Here is an 18,873-nt window from a genome sequence, read left to right as displayed (position 1 = left end):
GTGGGGAGATGAAAACAGGCATAATAAGTCTAGTCCAAACCCCCCCCCCCAAAAAAAATTGCTGTCAAGTTGATTCTGACTCATGGTGTTGTCATGTGTTACAGAGTGGAACTGCTCAGTAGGGTTTCCTTGGCTGTAAGAGCTCAGCTGTGAACCAAAAGATCAGCAGTTCGAATCCATCAGCCGCTGCTTGGAAATCCTATGGGGTAGTTCTACACTGTCCTATAAGGTGGCTGTGAGTTGGAATCGACTCCATGGCAATGGTTATTTGTTTGGTTGTTAATCTTTATGGAAGCAAATTACCAGGCCTTTTTTCCGTAGTGCCTGTGATCCTGACCTATGCCTGAAATGCTGGAGATCCCTTAGGGTGTCTGTTAGTACTACCATGCCCTGTGATTAAAGTCAATAGAAAATTACAGCAACCCAATTCCGACATAACTATTAATGGCCCAGATCCTTCAGGAATGGTTTGGGTCACTGCTAGGCAAAGAACCGCAACCAGCTAAGTTGTTTGCTGAGGGAAAAGGGAATACAGGATGGGTGGTGGAAGAAGGTAGTTCTAAATACTAGTTATGGCCACGTAACCAGTTGCAGAAATGAGGACCATAATTGTTATAAGTATATCTGCTTTGTATATGTGCATCAAATATTTTTGTTTTCTTTATTTATAGAATATAAGATGTAAACAGAGCTAGTGCATTTTCATATGTATGTGTGTTCATTGTATCATCTTAGGCCCATATATGACTTTATAATCGTCTTTATTCAGAGATTAGGTGTGGTTTAAGGAGATGTGTACAGGTGCCAAGTTGACAAGGGGTGGACTGTGATGGTTAAGATTGCGTGTTAACTTGGCTGGGCCATGGTTCTCAGTGTTTTGGCAGTAGTATAATATTGTGATCACTTCCCTTTTGAAATTTGATACGTGATCATCCCCATGATGGAATCTGCTATGAGTAGCCAGTTAGTTGAAAGGGAGTTTCCTTGGGCTTGTGGCCTGCAACCAACATAAGCAGACATTCTGGCAAGGCTTAGGGGCCTTTTTTCTCATTCCAGATCCTGCAGCTGGCTCATGTTCATCTGACCTCTGGTTCTTGGGGCTTGAGCTAGCAGCTTACCTGTGGTCTTACATATCGATCTTAGGATTCATCGATCTTTGCAGCCTGTGTGCAAGAGCCCTGCTCTCTGGCCTACCGATCTTGGGTTTGCCAGCCCCTGTGGCTATGTGAATCAGGAGAAGCCTCTATCCTGACTCACGGGCTTGGGACGTTCTAGCTTCTACGGCCACGTAAGCCATTTCCTTGATATAAATCTCTCTCTATGTATTTATACACTTTACTAGTTTTGCTTTTCTAGATAACCCAGCCTAAGACAGTGCTGCTGGGTGGGTTCAAGTTGCCAGCCTTTAGGTTAGTAGTTGAGTATGAACCTTGTGCCACCCAGGAACTTGGTCTAGGCCATGTGTGCTTAACTCAGGGAGTCCATGAACTTGGATGGGGAAAAGGCTACATCTTTATTTTCATTAACCTCTAACTGAAATTTAGCATTTCTTCAACTATAAGTGTAGGCAAAAAACTTCAAGAGACATTCTCAGCAGTAGAAATCATAGATTTTTTTCATGCATACATTACATACGTTATAGTTATTGCACATATCTTGAAATATTTTCAAGTAATTAAATATTACTACTTCAAAGTTATGTTAGTTATTATACCTGTCTCTAGATTTTATTATTTAATACATTAATAAAGAACCACATATATTACCATACCATAAATTTGTTTGTTAAAAATATTTCGATAGATGTATTTCATTATATTTTACTTCATTTGTAATACAATATATTTTACTTTATGCTTTTAAAAACACTATTGTGAAAAAGGAAACCCTGGTGGCATAGTGGTTAAGAGCTATGGCTGCTAACCAAAAGGTTAGCAGTTTGAATCCCCCAGGCGCTCCTTGGGAACCCTATGGGGCAGTTCTACTCTGAACCCATAGGCTTCATCAGATTGCCAAAGAAGTCCATGGTATTGTCTGTGCCAGGAAATAGTGCAGTGGGACATCCCCACTGGACAGTTTTGTTCAGCTGGTTCTATCCCTGCTTCCTCCACCCATCTGTGAGCTTGTTGTACTGTGGTGGCTTGCATATCATAATTATGCTGGAAGTTATGCCACCAGTATTTCAAATACCAACAGGGGCACCCATGATGGATAGGTTTCAGTGGAGCTTTGAGGCTAAGATAGACTAGGAAGAAAGGCCTGGCTATATACTTCTGAGAAAATTAGTCTGTGAAAACTTTATGGGTCACAACAGAACATTGCCCTACTCATTTACTTTGGGTGTGTCATCAGGAGGGATCAATCACTAGAGGAAGACATCACATTTGGTGAAGTAGAGGTCCAGCAAGGGTGAGGGAGACACTTGGTGAGATGGATTGGCAACAGAGAGATTAAATAATTTACCTGAGGTCACACGGTCGGGAAATAGCAGGGCCGGGATTCTAACCTAGGTGGTCTGACTCCGAGGCTCATGCTCTTAACAACATCACTATAATGTCTCTTACTAGCTTAGTGTCCCTTGTGATAACTGGCACATGGCCAACACTCACAAATATTTGAACTGATTTGTGTAAACAGTCCCTTTAGAAAAGGAAGACACCAATAGAATTATGCTTTCTGTGACCAAAACCAAACCCATTGCCGTCGAGTTGATTCTGACTCATAGCAACCGTATAGGACAGAGTAGAACTGCCCGATAGGGTTTCCAAGTAGTGGCTGGTGGGTTCAAGCTGCCAACCTTTTGGTTAAGAATAATTTGGTTTTCTTTTATTTTGCATTATATTCAAGTGTTTATCTGTAGTGGCAGATGGTAAGAAATAGATTCTCTACCCCACTTAACTGAACTAAATAACTGGACATGTGGCTGGATCTTCATCTCAAAAAGAACTGTGTGCTCTTACCCTGGGCAGTTTTTTCCTGGGCCAATTCCAGAAAAATCTCTTTAAATATTAAAAATCTACAAAACCTTCATTTTTTTCCATCTTCATTACTGAAATCAGCTTCCTGTCTTCAAACCTTGAGGGTATGTAAATTAAAATTAAACAAAATTATAAGCTCATTTCCTCAGTACCACTAATCATACTTCAAGTGCTCAACAGCCACATGTACTAGTGGTTACCATACTGGACAGTGCAGATATAGAACACTTCTATCTCCACAGAAAGTTCTATTGGACAGCATTGCTCTGGACTTTGGGTATGGATGGGTCCTGTGCCAGAGCAGAGTGGGTAACTGAATGACAGCAGGTCAAAGGCCTGAAATTAGAGAGAGGTGGGTTTAGAACTAGGCTTGAGCTTTAGGATGAAAAAGAGCCAGAAACCTGGCACTGAATCAGGTACCAAAGATTAAAGAGTCAAGAAACCAAACCAGATCAACCAAACGGGCTGTCAGAATAATAAGGATTACAATTAGAATTGATCTTGGGTAGAATCTAGCTGGCTGGAATCCAGGGATGTGTGTACAGGACTTGCAGGGAATGCATGAGGGGACAGACACTCCGTAACTTCCTGGTTACTGCTCCTCTGCCCCCCAAAGCGGAAGTGTCTGCACCTCTTTGTCTTAGGCTGAGTTCTCTGGAGAAGCAAAACCAGTAAAGCATACGAGTATAGATATATATAGAGAGATTTATATCAAGAAAATGGCTCTTGTGGTTGTAGAATCTGAAATGTCCCAAGTCCATTGGTCAGTATAGAGGCTTCTCCTGATTCATGTAGCTGCGGAGGCCGGCAAACCGAAGATCAGAGAACAGGGCTCTTGCTCATAGGCTGCGAAGATCAACAGATCCCAAGATCGGCAGGCAAGACCACAGGCAAGTCCCAAGAACCAGATGTTAGATGAACAGGAGCCAGCGGCAGGATCCAGAATGAGCAAAAGCCGTCAAGCCTTGCCAGAATGACCTCTTATTTCCAGTGCAGGCCACACGCCCAGGGAAACTCCTTTTCAACTGATTGGCTACTCACAGCAGATCCTACCATGGAGGTGATCACATTATATCAAATCCGATCATGGAAGTGATCACCACATCAGACGAGTATGAAACCACTGAGAATCATGGCCCAGTCAAGCTGACATACAGCCTTAACCAACACACTCCTCTATCCTCCTTTTCTTCCTTCCAGGCACCCAGGTCAGATGTCTTGGATGATTTTGATTCTTTTTTTACACTTCCTCCCCTTACCATTCTGTTGCGTGCCACCAAGTTGGTTCCTACTCATTGTGACCGTACAGGACAGAGTAGAGGTGCCCTATAGGGTATCTAGGCTGTAATCTTTACAGGAGCAAATCTCCAGGTCTTTCTCCTATGAGGTCGCTGGGTGGGTTCAAACTGCCAACCTCTTTTGTGACACAGCAATGCTCAATGGATAGGTTTTGCAGCAAATATTTAGTTACAGCAGAATACAACCCAGCTTGGAATCATTAATAGAAACTCGTGTAAGAGTTCACAGCAGCTGTGACTCCTTCTACTGGTGAATCATTCTGTGTGAAATATAATGTACTCAAAAAGCGGCAAAAACTGTAGTTAGAAATCACTGTAATGGCTTTCATGAAAGCTATAGCTAATTTAGGGCCCAATTAAAACTAGAAATCCAATTATTGCTGAATAACATAATTGCAAGAAAGTAACTTGAATGGCACGTGTGTCAGTAATTAAGGAGGAAGCTTTAATAACAGAATCGGTATGAACCATTACAAAGAGGGACCAAAGAGGCTGAGGATGCTGCTTCATTTCTCCTCCGGGGGTGGGTCACAGCAAGAAATCCCCCAGCAGCTCGGTTCTCTCAGTCAGCCTCTCTGTCTTATAAACATGGTGTGCTTTTATAGCCTTGCTCACGGGGTCCTGGTGAGAAAAATGCAGAATTTAAGAGCAAGCTAAGGCTGATGTTTGAGCCTGTATCCTATGGAACATCAAATATATTGTTAGGTCTGAAAAATTACATTTAGGAGGCTGCTAACCAAAAGGTTGGTAGTTAAATCCACTAGGCGCTCCTTGGAAACCATATGGGACTTTTACGCTGTTTTACAGGGTCTCACTATGAGTCGGAATCAATTTGATGGCAACAGTCAGTCAGATCACAGTCAGGAGTCAGAATTGACTGGATGACAATGCATTTGGTTTTTGGTTTATTTGTTAAATGCGTAAGATGTGTTAAATGCTTGAGATGCTAGAGAAAACAGTTGGCAATGTAAATGTCAATTGTTGTAGTTTTATAGTTCAGACCCACATTTTCACCTTGTGGTTAATTTCTCTTCATTGATTCTGTTGCTCAAAATAGAGTGGCTGCCAGGTCTGGGCTTGAAGAGTCACTGGCTGGGCACACCTAGCATGTCGGCAGCGAGAACCACCCTGGGTGAGGAAGCGTGTATGTGCTGCCAACCAAGGTCCAGATACATTTCTCTACATATCCATGATCCTTAGAAGAATCTCTGGCAGAGCCCCACGCAGCCAGTTTCATTTTTCTGCTATGCTATCAGGTGGTGTGAACTTTACAGACATCCAGTTGTGTCACTAGGGACATGCTACTTCATCCTCTGACACTGTCAGAGGGGGTGACACCAAAATGATCTGAGGGTCCATGGTGGTGGCAGAGGTCTGGGTGGCAGCGGGTGAGTTGGCACTGCGGGAGGAGGGAATGCCATGGCAGTGGCATCACTAGGGTTGGTGTCACCTGTCACCTGGTGCCATAACTCACGACCTCCCCCACCACAGGGTGTGGGTGGTTTCTGCGGTGGCCAATGGGAGAGGGGAGAAGCTGCAGGGAGCCACTGGGGGTGGGTATGCCAGCTGGCCCTTGACACCATGAGTTATAGCGCTGGGTGACACCAGCCGTAGTGATACATGACACCAAAATGACTGTCTATAAAATTTTTGTGCAGTGTTTCCTCAGAAATTCATTATTTTTTATAAAGATATCCCTGTAGTTAGTTATAACAACAAGAAGAAAATTTTTTTGTAAGCCCAGCTTACATGGATCAGTATACCTACAAGGTTAAAGCCCTATGCTAATTTACTTTTTGAACCTTCTAATTCTGTAATATGCTCCAGTCAGAGCTGTCATTATTGCCCAATTACAATGACACTTCGAATTGTGGTTTCATCTGCACGGTGCTGTTGGTTTTTGTTGCCGCTGGTGTTTTTGTAGTTGCTGATTTTGCCAAATTTTGTGGTATTTAGCATGAGGAGATGACACCATGAGTTACCTCACTGGGTAACATTTTCTTAAACTAGAGTGTGTATCGGAATTACCTGGAGAGTTTATTACAACACTGATTGCTAGGCCCCACCCCAGAGTTTTTGATTCAGTAGGACTGGGGTAGAGACTGAGAATCTGCATTTCAAACTAGCTCCAGGTGATGCTGGTGCTGCCGGACTGGGGACTACACTTTGAGAACTGAAAGGTCAGCGCAAGATTGACATGATAGTCAGCTTCTGTAAAGATTAAAAAAACAAAAAACACCCTTGGTATCGAGTTGATTCCAACTCATAGTGACCCTATAGGACACAGTAGAACTGCCCCATAGGATTTCTAAGGAATGATTTGAACTGCCTATCTCTTGGTTAGCAGCTGAACACTTAACCACTGAGACACCAGGGCTCCCCATAAAGATCACACCCTTGGACACTTTATGCGATGGTTCTACTCTGTCCTATAGGGTTGCCATGAGTTGGAATTGGCGACAGCAATGGGTTTGGGTTGGTTTTTTGGCAGTAGGTATATGTGTCAGTTGGGTCCCACAGGGAGGAGACAGAGTTAGGAGTGTAAAAGGTTTACTGGGGTGTAAGATCTGTGAATGGAAAAGGCAAAATTAAGCAGGGGGAGCCATCAGACCACGATGCTCAGAGGAGTTGTTGGCCAGAAAGGCAAGCCCCTTGTATCACACAGTTGTGCTCAGTTATTGGCTGGGGACACCCTCTGAAAAGCCTGATGTTGGTTGAAAAGCTGAGGAGAGCCCAAAGGAGTAAACAGCTGGAGGCTGTCAGCTGACCACACTATTTGCTTCTGGGCAACGGGTCCTTTCTTGAAGAAAATTTGAGCAGTGACTCTTCATGTCTAAGGTCCTTGGATGGTGCAAATCATTTGTGCTAAAGGTTGGAAGTTCAGGCCCACCCAGCAATGCCATGCAAGGAAGCCCTGGCAATCTGCTTTTGTAAAGAATACAGTCAAGATTACAGCAATTCTACTCTGCAACAAATGGGGTCACCATGATTTGGAATCAATTCTATGGTAACAGCTTTGGTTTTGGCTTTTCTTCATTTTTACCACAGCATGGAGAAAGTAACAGGTGTTTTCTTAAAAAAGGGTGAACTTAGTCATGAGACTTGCAGAGAGTTTAGCATCAGTGGGCAGTGGGGAAGGGGGTGCCAGGATCTGGAAGGACCTAGGTGAGAACTGAGAGAAGAGGAATGGCCTTGATCCCCTATCATTGGTTTTCAACCCTGGGTACACAGTAGAATCATGAAGGGAGCTTTGAAAAATACTGATGTCCAAGCTCCCATGATTCTGACTTAATTCAGAGGTGCTGAGAACTTGTATCACTGTCAATATACCCTCATAGATCAAATCTTCTGGATGGAGCTCGGCAACAGTGGTGCAGCATTTGGGTAATAGTTAAGGTCACGGAGGACAGCTAATGCATATAGGAAAGGGAGTCAGAGACCTCGCTAATTAGCCTGGGGCTCAGGGTATGGCAGGGTATGGGCACCAGGAATGTAAAATAGACAAATAAAGCAGAAGCATAATAGTAGTTTGGAAACCCTGGTGGCGTAGTGGTCAAGTGCTACAGCTGCTAACCAAAGGGTCAGCAGTTCAAATCTGCCAGGCGCTCCTTCGAAACTCTATGGGGCAGTTCTACTCTGTCCTATAGGGTCGCTATGAGTTGGAATCGACTCGACGGCACTGGGGGTTATAATAGCAGTAGTAATGATAGGTCACTTTGTTGATGAAGATGCATCTGAATCAAACCATGGTCTTTTCAGTCTCTTCATACGCATAATGAAATTTGGCTAATGAGAAGAGAAGACAAAAGAAGAATTGATGCATTAGAACTGTGGTGTTATCAAAGAATATTGAATATACCATGCACTGCCAGAAGAACGAACAAATCAGTCTTAAAAGAAATATAACCAGGATGTTCCTAAGAAGAAAGGATGGGGAGACTTTGATGTGTTGCACACATCATCAGGAAAGGCCAATTTGCCAGAAAAGGACATCATACCACATTTTGTTTATTGGTGCCTTTGGGTCGATGGACAGGTGTGTTGTTTACACCTCTTGGCTATTATGAAGATTGGTGAGAAACCAATAATATTTTATTTATTTATTTATTTATTTTTACTGTATCTTTTTTTTTTATTAACTTTTATTAAGCTTCAAGTGAACATTTACAAATCCAATCGGTCTGTCACATATAAGTTTACATACATCTTTCTCCGTACTCCCACTTGCTCTTCCCCTATTGAGTCAGCCCTTTCAGTCTCTCCTTTCGTGACAATTTTGCCAGCTTCCCTTTCTCTCTATCCTCCCATCCCCCCTCGAGACAAGAGTTGCCAACACACTCTCAAGTGTCCACCTGATATAATTAGCTCACTCTTCATCAGCATCTCTCTCCCACCCGCTGACCAGTCCCTTTCATGTCTGATGAGTTGTCTTCGGGGATGGTTCCTGTCCTGTGCCGACAGAAGGTCTGGGGAGCATGGCCGCTGGGATTCCTCTAGTCTCAGTCAGACCATTAAGTATGGTCTTTGCATGAGAATTTGGGGTCTGCATCCCACTGATCTTCTGTTCCCTCAGGAGTTCTCTGTTGTGCTCCCTGTCAGGGCAGTCATTGATTGTGGCCGGGCACCAACTAGTTCTTCTGGTCTCAGGATGATGTAGGTCTCTGGTTCATGTGGCCCTTTCTGTCTCTTGGGCTCTTAGTTGTCGTGTGACCTTGGTGTTCTTCATTCTCCTTTGCTCCAGGTGGGTTGAGACCAATTGATGCGTCTTAGATGGCCGCTTGTTAGCATTTAAGACCCCAGACGCCACATTTCAAAGTGGGATGCAGAATGTTTTCATAATAGAATTATTTTGCCAATTCACTTAGAAGTCCCCTCAAACCATGTTCCCCAGACCCCCGCCCCTGCTCCGCTGACCTTTGAAGCATTCATTTTATCCCGGAAACTTCTTTGCTTTTGGTCCAGTCCAATTGAGCTGACCTTCCATGTATTGAGTGTTGTCTTTCCCTTCACCCAAAGCAGTTCTTATCTACTGATTAATCCATAAAAAACCCTCTCCCTCCCTCCCTCCCTCCCCCCTTCGTAACCACAAAAGTATGTGTTCTTCTCAGTTTTTACTATTTCTCAAGATCTTATAATAATGGTCTTATACAATATTTGTCCTTTTGCCTCTGACTAATTTCGCTCAGCATAATGCCTTCCAGGTTCCTCCATGTTGTGAAATGTTTCACAGATTCGTCACTGTTCTTTATCGATGCGTAGTATTCCATTGTGTGAATATACCACAATTTATTTACCCATTCATCCGTTGATGGACACCTTGGTTGCTTCCAGCTTTTTGCTATTGTAAACAGAGCTGCAATAAACATGGGTGTGCATATATCTGTTTGTGTGAAGGCTCTTGTATCTCTAGGGTATATTCCGAGGAGTGGGATTTCTGGGTTGTATGGTAGTTCTGTTTCTAGCTGTTTAAGATAACGCCAGATAGATTTCCAAAGTGGTTGGACCATTTTACATTCCCACCAGCAGTGTATAAGAGTTCCAATCTCTCCGCAGCCTCTCAAACATTTATTATTTTGTGTGTTTTGGATTAATGCCAGCCTTGTTGGAGTGAGATGGAATCTCATCGTAGTTTTAATTTGCATTTCTCTAATGGCTAATGATCGAGAGCATTTTCTCATGTATCTGTTGGCTGCCTGAATATCTTCTTTAGTGAAATGTGTGTTCATATCCTTTGCCCACTTCTTGATTGGGTTGTTTGTCTTTTTGTGGTTGAGTTTTGACAAAATCATGTAGATTTTAGAGATCAGGCGCTGGTCTGAGATGTCATAGCTGAAAATTCTTTCCCAATCTGTAGGTGGTCTTTTTACTCTTTTGGTGAAGTCTTTAGATGATCATAGGTGTTTGATTTTTAGGAGCTCCCAATTATCTGGTTTCTCTTCGTCATTTTTGGTAATGTTTTGTATTCTGTTTATGCCTTGTATTAGGGCTCCTAGGGTTGTCCCTATTTTTTCTTCCATGATCTTTATGGTTTTAGTCTTTATGTTTAGGTCTTTGATCCACTTGGAGTTAGTTTTTGTGCATGGTGTGAGGTATGGGTCCTGTTTCATTTTTTTGCAAATGGATATCCAGTTATGCCAGCACCATTTGTTAAAAAGACTATCTTTTCCCCAATTAACTGACACTGGTCCTTTGTCAAATATCAGCTGCTCATACGTGGATGGATTTATATCTGGGTTCTCAATTCTGTTCCATTGGTCTATGTGCCTGTTGTTGTACCAGTACCAGGCTGTTTTGACTACTGTGGCTGTATAATAGGTTCTGAAATCAGGTACAGTGAGGCCTCCCACTTTCCTCTTCTTTTTCAGTAATGCTTTGCTTATCCGGGGCTTCTTTCCCTTCCATATGAAATTGGTGATTTGTTTCTCTATCCCCTTAAAATATGACATTGGAATTTGGATCGGAAGTGAGTTATATGTATAGATGGCTTTTGGTAGAAGAGACATTTTTACTATGTTAAGTCTTCCTACCCATGAGCAAGGTATGTTTTTCCACTTAAGTATGTCCTTTTGAATTTCTTGTAGTAGAGCTTTGTAGTTTTCTTTGTATAGGTCTTTTACATCCTTGGTAAGATTTATTCCTAAGTATTTTATCTTCTTGGGGGCTACTGTGAATGGTATTGATTTGGTGATTTCCTCTTCGATGTTCTTTTTTGAATTTCTTGTAGTAGAGCTTTGTAGTTTTCTTTGTATAGGTCTTTTACATCCTTGGTAAGATTTATTCCTAAGTATTTTATCTTCTTGGGGGCTACTGTGAATGGTATTGATTTGGTTATTTCCTCTTCGATGTTCTTTTTGTTGATGTAGAGGAATCCAAGTGATTTTTGTATGTTTATCTTATAACCTGAGACTCTGCCAAACTCTTCTATTAGTTTCAGTAGTTTTCTGGAGGATTCCTTAGGGTTTTCTGTGTATAAGATCATGTCATCTGCAAATAGTGATAACTTTACTTCCTCCTTGCCAATCCGGATGCCCTTTATTTCTTTGTCTAGCCTAATTGCCCTGGCTAGGACTTCAAGTACGATGTTGAATAAGAGCAGTGATAAAGGGCATCCTTGTCTGGTTCCCGTTCTCAAGGGAAATGCTTTCAGGTTCTCTCCATTTAGAGTGATATTGGCTGTTGGCTTTGCATAGATGCCCTTTATTATGTTGAGGAATTTTCCTTCAATTCCTATTTTGGTAAGAGTTTTTATCATAAATGGGTGTTGGACTTTGTCAAGTGCCTTTTCTGCATCAATTGATAAGATCATGTGGTTTTTGTCTTTTGTTTTATTTATGTGATGGATTACATTAATAGTTTTTCTGATATTAAACCAGCCTTGCATACCTGGTATAAATCCCACTTGATCATGGTGAATTATTTTTTTGATGTGTTGTTGAATTCTATTGGCTAGAATTTTGTTGAGGATTTTTGCATCTATGTTCATGAGGGATATAGGTCTATAATTTTCTTTTTTTGTAATGTCTTTACCTGGTTTTGGTATCAGGGAGATGGTGGCTTCATAGAATGAGTTAGGTAGTATTCCATCATTTTCTATGCTTTGAAATACCTTCAGTAGTAGTGGTGTTAAGTCTTCTCTGAAAGTTTGGTAGAACTCTGCAGTGAAGCCGTCCGGGCCAGGGCTTTTTTTTTGTTGGGAGTTTTTTGATTACCGTTTCAATCTCTTTTTTTGTTATGGGTCTATTTAGTTGTTATACTTCTGATTGTGTTAGTTTAGGTAGGTAGTGTTTTTCCAAGAATTCATCCATTTCTTCTAGGTTTTCAAATTTGTTAGAGTACAATTTTTCATAGTAATCTGAAATGATTCTTTTAATTTCATTTGGTTCTGCTGTGATGTGGCCCTTCTCGTTTCTTATTCAGGTTATTTGTTTCCTTTCCTGTATTTCTTTAGTCAGTCTAGCCAATGGTTTATCAATTTTGTTAATTTTTTCAAAGAACCAGCTTTTGGCTTTGTTAATTCTTTCAATTGTTTTTCTGTTCTCTAATTCATTTAGTTCAGCTCTAATTTTTATTATTTGTTTTCTTCTGGTGCCTGATGGATTCTTTTGTTGCTCACTTTCTATTTGTTCAAGTTGTAGGGACAGTTCTCTGATTTTGGCTCTTTCTTCTTTTTGTATGTGTGCATTTATCGATATAAATTGGCCTCTGAGCACTGCTTTTGCTGTGTCCCAGAGGTTTTGATAGGAAGTATTTTCATTCCCGTTGCATTCTATGAATTTCCTTATTCCCTCCTTGATGTCTTCTATAACCCAGTCTTTTTTCAGGAGGGTTTTGTTCATTTTCCAAGTATTTGATTTCTTTTCCCTAGTTTTTCTGTTATTGATTTCTAGTTTTATTGCCTTGTGGTCTGAGAAGATGCTTTGTAATATTTCGATGTTTTGGACTCTGCAAAGGTTTGTTTTATGACCTAATATGTGGTCTCTTCTAGAGAATGTTCCATGTGCGCTAGAAAAAAAAGTATATCTTGCACCAGTTGGGTGGAGAGTTCTGTATAAGTCAATGAGGTAAAGTTGGTTGATTGTTGTAAGTAGGTCTTCCGTGTCTCTATTGAGCTTCTTACTGGATGTCCTGTCCTTCTCCGAAAGTGGTGTGTTGAAGTCTCCTACTATAATTGTGGAGGTGTCTATCTCACTTTTCAATTCTGTTAAAATTTGATTTATGTATCTTGCAGCCCTGTCATTGGGTGCATAAATATTTAATATGGTTATGTCTTCCTGAGCAATTGTCCCTTTTATCATTATATAGTGTCCTTCTTTACCCTTTGTGGTAGATTTAAGTTTAAAGTCTATTTTGTCAGAAATTAATATTGCTACTCTTCTTCTTTTTTGCTTATTGTTTGCTTGATATATTTTTTTCCATCCTTTGAGTTTTAGTTTGTTTGTGTCTCTAAGTCTAAGGTGTGTCTCTTGTAGGCAGCATATAGATGGATCGTGTTTCTTTATCCAGTCCGAGACTCTCTGTCTCTTTATTAGTGCATTTAGTCCCTTTACATTCAGGGTAATTATAGATAAATAAGTTTTTAGTGCTGTCATTTTGATGCCTTTTCATGTGTGTTGTTGGCAATTTCATTTTTCCACATACTTTTTTGTGCTGAGACGTTTTCTTAGTAGATTGTGAGATCCTCATTTTCATAATGTGTAACTTTATGTTAGTTGAGTCGTTATGTTTTTCTTGAGTTATGGAATTGATATTTCTTTTTGTGGTTACCTTATTTACCCCTATTTTTCTAAGTAAAAACCTAACTTGTATCGTTCTATATCGCTTTGTATCACTCTCCATCTGGCAGTTCAATGCCTCCTATATTTAGTCCCTCTTTTTGATTATTGTGATTGTTTATCTATTGATTTCCATGATTCCCTGTTATGTGTATTATTTTGTTTATTTATTTATTTTTTAGAATTAATCTTAATTTGTTTTTGTGCTTTCCCTATTTGAGTTGCGTTGATATCAGGACGTTCTGTTTTGTGACCTTGTATTGTGCTGGTATCTGATATTATTGGTTTTGTGACCAAACAATATCCTTTAGTATTTCTTGTAGCTTTGGTTTGGTTTTTGCGAATTCTCTAAACTTGTGTTTATCTGTAAATATCTTAATTTCGCCTTCATATTTCAGAGAGAGTTTTGCTGGATATATGATCCTTGGCTGGCAGTTTTTCTCCTTCAGTGCTCTGTATATGTCGTCCCATTCCCTTCTTGCCTGCATGGTTTGTGCTGAGTAGTCTGAACTTATTCTTATTGATTCTCCCTTGAAGGAAACCTTTCTTTTCTCCCTGGCTGCTTTTAAAATTGTCTGTTTATCTTTGGTTTTGGCGAGTTTGATGATAATATGTCTTGGTGTTTTTCTTTTTGGATCAATCTTAAATGGGGTTCGATGAGCATCTTGGATAGATATCCTTTCGTCTTTCATGATGTCAGGGAAGTTTTGTGTCACGAGTTCTTCAACTATTTTCTCTGTGTTTTCTGTCCCCCTTCCCTGTTCTGGGACTTGAATCACATGCAAGTTATCCTTCTTGATAGAGTCCCACATGATTCTTAGGGTTTCTTCATTTTTTTAAATTGTTTTATCTGATTTTTTTTCAGCTATGTTGGTGTCGATTCCCTGGTCCTCCAGATGTCCCAGTCTGCATTCTAATTGCTCGAGTCTGCTCCTCTGACTTCCTATTGCGTTGTCTAATTCTGTAATTTAATTGTTAATCTTTTGGATTTCTACATGCTGTCTCTCTATGGATTCTTGCAACTTATTAATTTTTCCACTATGTTCTTGAATAATCTTTTTGAGTTCTTCAACAGTTTTATCGGTGTGTTCCTTGGCTTTTTCTGCAGTTTGCCTTATTTCGTTTGTGATGTCTTGAAGCATTCTGTAAATTAGTTTTTTATATTCTGTATCTGATAATTCCAGGATTGTATCTTCATTTGGTAAAGATTTTGATTCTTTTGTTTGGGGGGTTGGAGAAGCTGTCATGGTCTGCTTCTTTATGTGGTTTGATATGGACTGCTGTCTCCGAGCCATCACTGGGAAACTAGTTTTTCCAGAAAATCCGCTAAAAAAAAAATGCAGTCAGATCCCTAACAGAGTTCTCCCTCTGGCTCAGGCTATTCCAGATGTTAATGAAGCCGCCTGGGGATGGTGGGGGAGGGATCAGAGAGATAGGAGAGTAGCACCTCAGAATATAGCCAGAGTTGCTTGTCTTGCTTGGAATGACTATTATATCTGAGATTTCCGCGGGGCACGTCGCCTATGTGTGCTGGCTGTGTGGAGATTGCCCCCGGTGGGTCTGGCCCGCTGGAGTCACAGTCAGATCCTCTGCTGCCAGCCCCACGTCCAGTGTTAAGGTTCCCCTTTTGGGACGGTGCACTCCCGACTCCAAAATCAGTCGCTGCCTCCCGGGGACTCCCCGTCCCACCAGCCGCGTCGCCGCGCTGCCCCCGAAAATCAGCTGGGCTCCCCCCTCCCCGGGGTCAGCTCAGGTGAGCCAAGCAGCTCCCCCCGCCTGTGCCGCAACCGTGCGTCCCAGCTGGGAAGCTGCTCTCCCCGCTCCAAGACCAGTTGCTGCCACCTGGGGACCTCCCCCACCTGCCGCGTCACCACACCGCCCACGAGAACCTGTTGGGCCCCCCCCGGGCTAGTTCAGGCAGATGGAGCAGCTCGCCGCGCCTATGCCGTACCTGCACCCAGTCAAAATTCCGGCGGGATGGTTCCCCGGGTGAGACGCCACTCTCCCTGCTCCAAGACCAGTCACTGCCTCCCGGGGACTTTTCCCACCGGCTGCACCACCACGCCACCCACGCAAACCGGCTGGGCCCCCTCCCGGAATGAGTTCGGGGGCCAGGGCTGGGCCCCTTGTTTGTGCCGTCTGTCCCCCTGGGCTCTGCCCCAAATCGGGCGCCGAAGGTCACCTGACTGGTACGCTGGCTCCAGTCTCTGAAAACAATCGCTGCCTCCCCATATTTGTTCGTTCTCCGTCTCTAAATCTGTGTTTGTTGTTCAGGGTTCATAGATTGTTATGTATGTGATCGATTCACTTGTTTTTCTGAGTCTTTGTTGCAAGAGGGATCTGCAGTAGCATCCACCTAGTCCGCCATCTTGGCCGCCCCAATAATATTTTTAATAGATACCTTCAAGATGACCTCCATCTTTGAGGAGTGGTAAGGAGGTATTCAAACCTGGGCAATTAACTCCAAACTTGTGCTTTTTCCACCAGCACACTGACAGGCTCACTTTTCCCCTTTTGGTTTGAGCAGGTCCTAGTAGACAGTCCCCACTCCATGGGCGACATGGGGATTCATGAGCATCTGTAAAATTGTCACAATATATTCTTACCTTATAGCTTATCAGTGGAGCCCTGATGGAGCAGTTGTTAAGAGCTTGGCTGCTAACCAGTGATTGGCAGTTCGAATCCACCAGCTGCCCCTTGGAAACTCTATGGTGTTGCTATGAGTCTGAATCGACTTGAAGGCAACGAGTTTGTTTACAGGTTATCAATACATGTCTTTATCCTCTAGTCAGCTCTTCATCACCATTTCTACTCCTCCTTCTCCCTTACCCCTGGTCAGTAGCTAACTTCTAGTAATATTTATTGTTTGCAATTGTAGTGAATTTGGGAGTTTGGGGCTGATCAAGAAAAAAAATACATGAGATAGCAGAGTTGCAACACAAGCTACTAATTGGAGCTAATATATGAACAGTAGCATGTAGGGGGTGGTTCTGCATAGCAAAAAGTCTTTCTGAGACAAGTGACGCAAGGAACCACCAGAAGGGGAAGCCTGTTTCATTGCCATTGAGCCTATTCTGACTCATATCGACCCTATAGAATGTTATAGAACTTCCCCATAGGGTTTCAAGGCTGTAATCTTTAAGGAAGAAAACTCTGGTTGCATAGTGGTTAAGAGCTCCGGCTGCTAACCAAGAGGTCAGCAGTTTGAATCCACCAGGCACTCTTTGGAAACTCTATGGGGCAGTTCTACTCTGTACTATAGGGTCACTATGAGTCAGAATCAACTGGATGGCAATGGGTTTGTATGGGTTTTAATCTTTATGGAAGCAGACTGCCACATCTTCCTCCCTCTGAGTGGCTGGTGGGTTTGAACAAGCAACCTTTTGGTTAGCAGCCAAGTTCTTAACCACTGTGCCACCAGGGATCCTAGAAGGGGAAGAAGACCTGGGAATTCCTAGTGAAGAGTAGAAGGGAGGGTGGCGGGGAAGCGATGTCCTTCTGCAGCAATGTGGGGAGTCTCTGGGTCAGAGAGCTCTGAAGGCTGCAGCACCCGAGGGACCTTATAACTACAGGGTTTTATCTTGTCTCTGCCTAGCAGGTGTTGGGTGCAGTTTTATGAGGTGTGTAAAACAAGCAGGCTGTATGTGGCTGAAAATCTGAGTATCTGGGATATTTTTATAACTGTCAGATGTGTACTGTGTAACCTATGGGGTTAGAATTTAGAGCACATGTTTTTGGGGGACACAATTCAATCCATAATGTTCCACTCTTTGGCTCCTAAAAATTCATGTCCTTCCCACATGCAAAACGCATTACCCCAACATAGTACACATCCAGTAGCCCTGGTAGCTTAGTGGTTAAGAGCTCGGCTGCTAACCAAAAGGTTGGCAGTTCAGATCCACCAACTGCTCCTTGGAAATCCTATGGGGCAGTTCTACTCTGTCCTATAGGGTTGCTATGAGTTGGAACCGGCTGGAGGGCATCTAATAAGGACAAAAAAATACCTACGGGAGTGGGTTTTCTTTGATATGTTAAGAAGCCATATTGGTATAGGGTGTGTTTTAAGCCAGTCACCTTTGAGATATAAAAAGAACAGATTAGGACAAGCAAGCAGAGATGGGGGAAGATAGATGCCATGCCACATGAAGATCACCAAGGAGCCAAGGAATAGAAGTTGAAGAGACAAGGACCTTCCTCCCAGAGTCGACAGAGAGAGAAAGCCTTCCCCTAGAGCTGGTACCCTGAATTCGGACTTCTGGCATCCTGTGAGAAAATAAATTTGTTTGTTAAAGCTGCCCAGTTGTGACATTTCTGTTATAGCAGCACTTGGTAACTAAGACATGTACAAATCTGAGTTTGGTACTGGTGGGCTTTTTGGGTAATGGGCCTCAGCTTGCTATGAAGAAGTCAATACACAGAGACCATCTCTGGCTCATTTACATAACAGCAATTTTTCTTTTATCTATCACCCTTTGCTTTTTGCCTTTACCCTGGTTTGACCTGGCATCATCTTTTGCAAGAAGCTCCTTATCTGTTCCCCTTCCCTTCAGTCTCTGTCATCTAGTTTATTCTTTACACAGCCAACAGAGTTATCTTCCTACACACAAGTTTCAGAATGTCATTCACTTGTTCAGAAAACTTTAATGGCTTTTCATTGCCTATAGAATGAAGAGAAGAATTTTTGTTTGTTTCTTTAGGATGTGAGTAACATGTATTTATGGCTAATGGTATCTACACTCACTAAGTGAAAAAAACAAAACAAAGCAAAACACAGCATCCGATCTTTTCTATTCTGTTTGGTTCTGTAGTGTCTGAAGCTGCACGTATAAGAGCCTCTCTGCCTGGGATCAAGGAGAGCTGTTGTCTGCCTCCCACACAGTGTGCCAAGGCTAACGAGGTGAGTTTGTTTTTATTAGTTCATGTCCCCCTGTGAGAGGTAAGCTCTAGCTTGTGGGGATGCCTATGAAGCATTTCAAGTTTTCGGAAAGAAAAATACTAAAGAAACGCTTGCTTTTTGCATTCTTGTTGTTATTATTATCGTTACCACTCTTGACAGAGAGGGTACAAGAAACTGTTGCTCACTTGCCTTCAGTCTGGAGGGGAATGGACCATCCCCACCTCTTTCCTGCTTCCCTTAAACACCAAGGTAACCAGAGCTGCCCTTACTCAAACCTTCCCTGGAGCAGAGATGCCCATTTCAATGTCAGTGGACTTTCATGCTAGGCAAGAACCCCTCTAGTGAACATAGAGAAAATAATAATGGTAGTAATAAAAACAGTTGCTGTTGAGTCAGGAAGCCCATGTGTGTCACAGTAGAATGGTGCT

The 18,873-nt window shown here is 42.3% G+C and overlaps 1 protein-coding gene across 1 annotated transcript in view; it reads left to right on the top strand.

The window, feature by feature from the left end:
• GXYLT1 (glucoside xylosyltransferase 1) overlaps nt 1–18,441 on the top strand; it is a 161,890-nt gene extending 143,449 nt beyond the window's left edge. Inside the window, exon 8 of the mRNA XM_049882844.1 lies at nt 18,357–18,441. Coding sequence (XP_049738801.1) covers nt 18,357–18,377 — 21 coding nt within the window. The 3' untranslated portion in view covers nt 18,378–18,441. The remainder of the gene's footprint in view (nt 1–18,356) is intronic.
• Nucleotides 18,442–18,873: the final 432 nt, after the last annotated feature.

This window comes from Elephas maximus, chromosome 4, assembly GCF_024166365.1.
Source record: "Elephas maximus indicus isolate mEleMax1 chromosome 4, mEleMax1 primary haplotype, whole genome shotgun sequence".
NCBI classification, from domain to species: Eukaryota; Metazoa; Chordata; class Mammalia; order Proboscidea; family Elephantidae; genus Elephas; species Elephas maximus.
The sequence above is the reverse complement of the archived record's forward strand: the minus strand, read 5'-3'. Positions and strand labels throughout refer to the sequence as shown.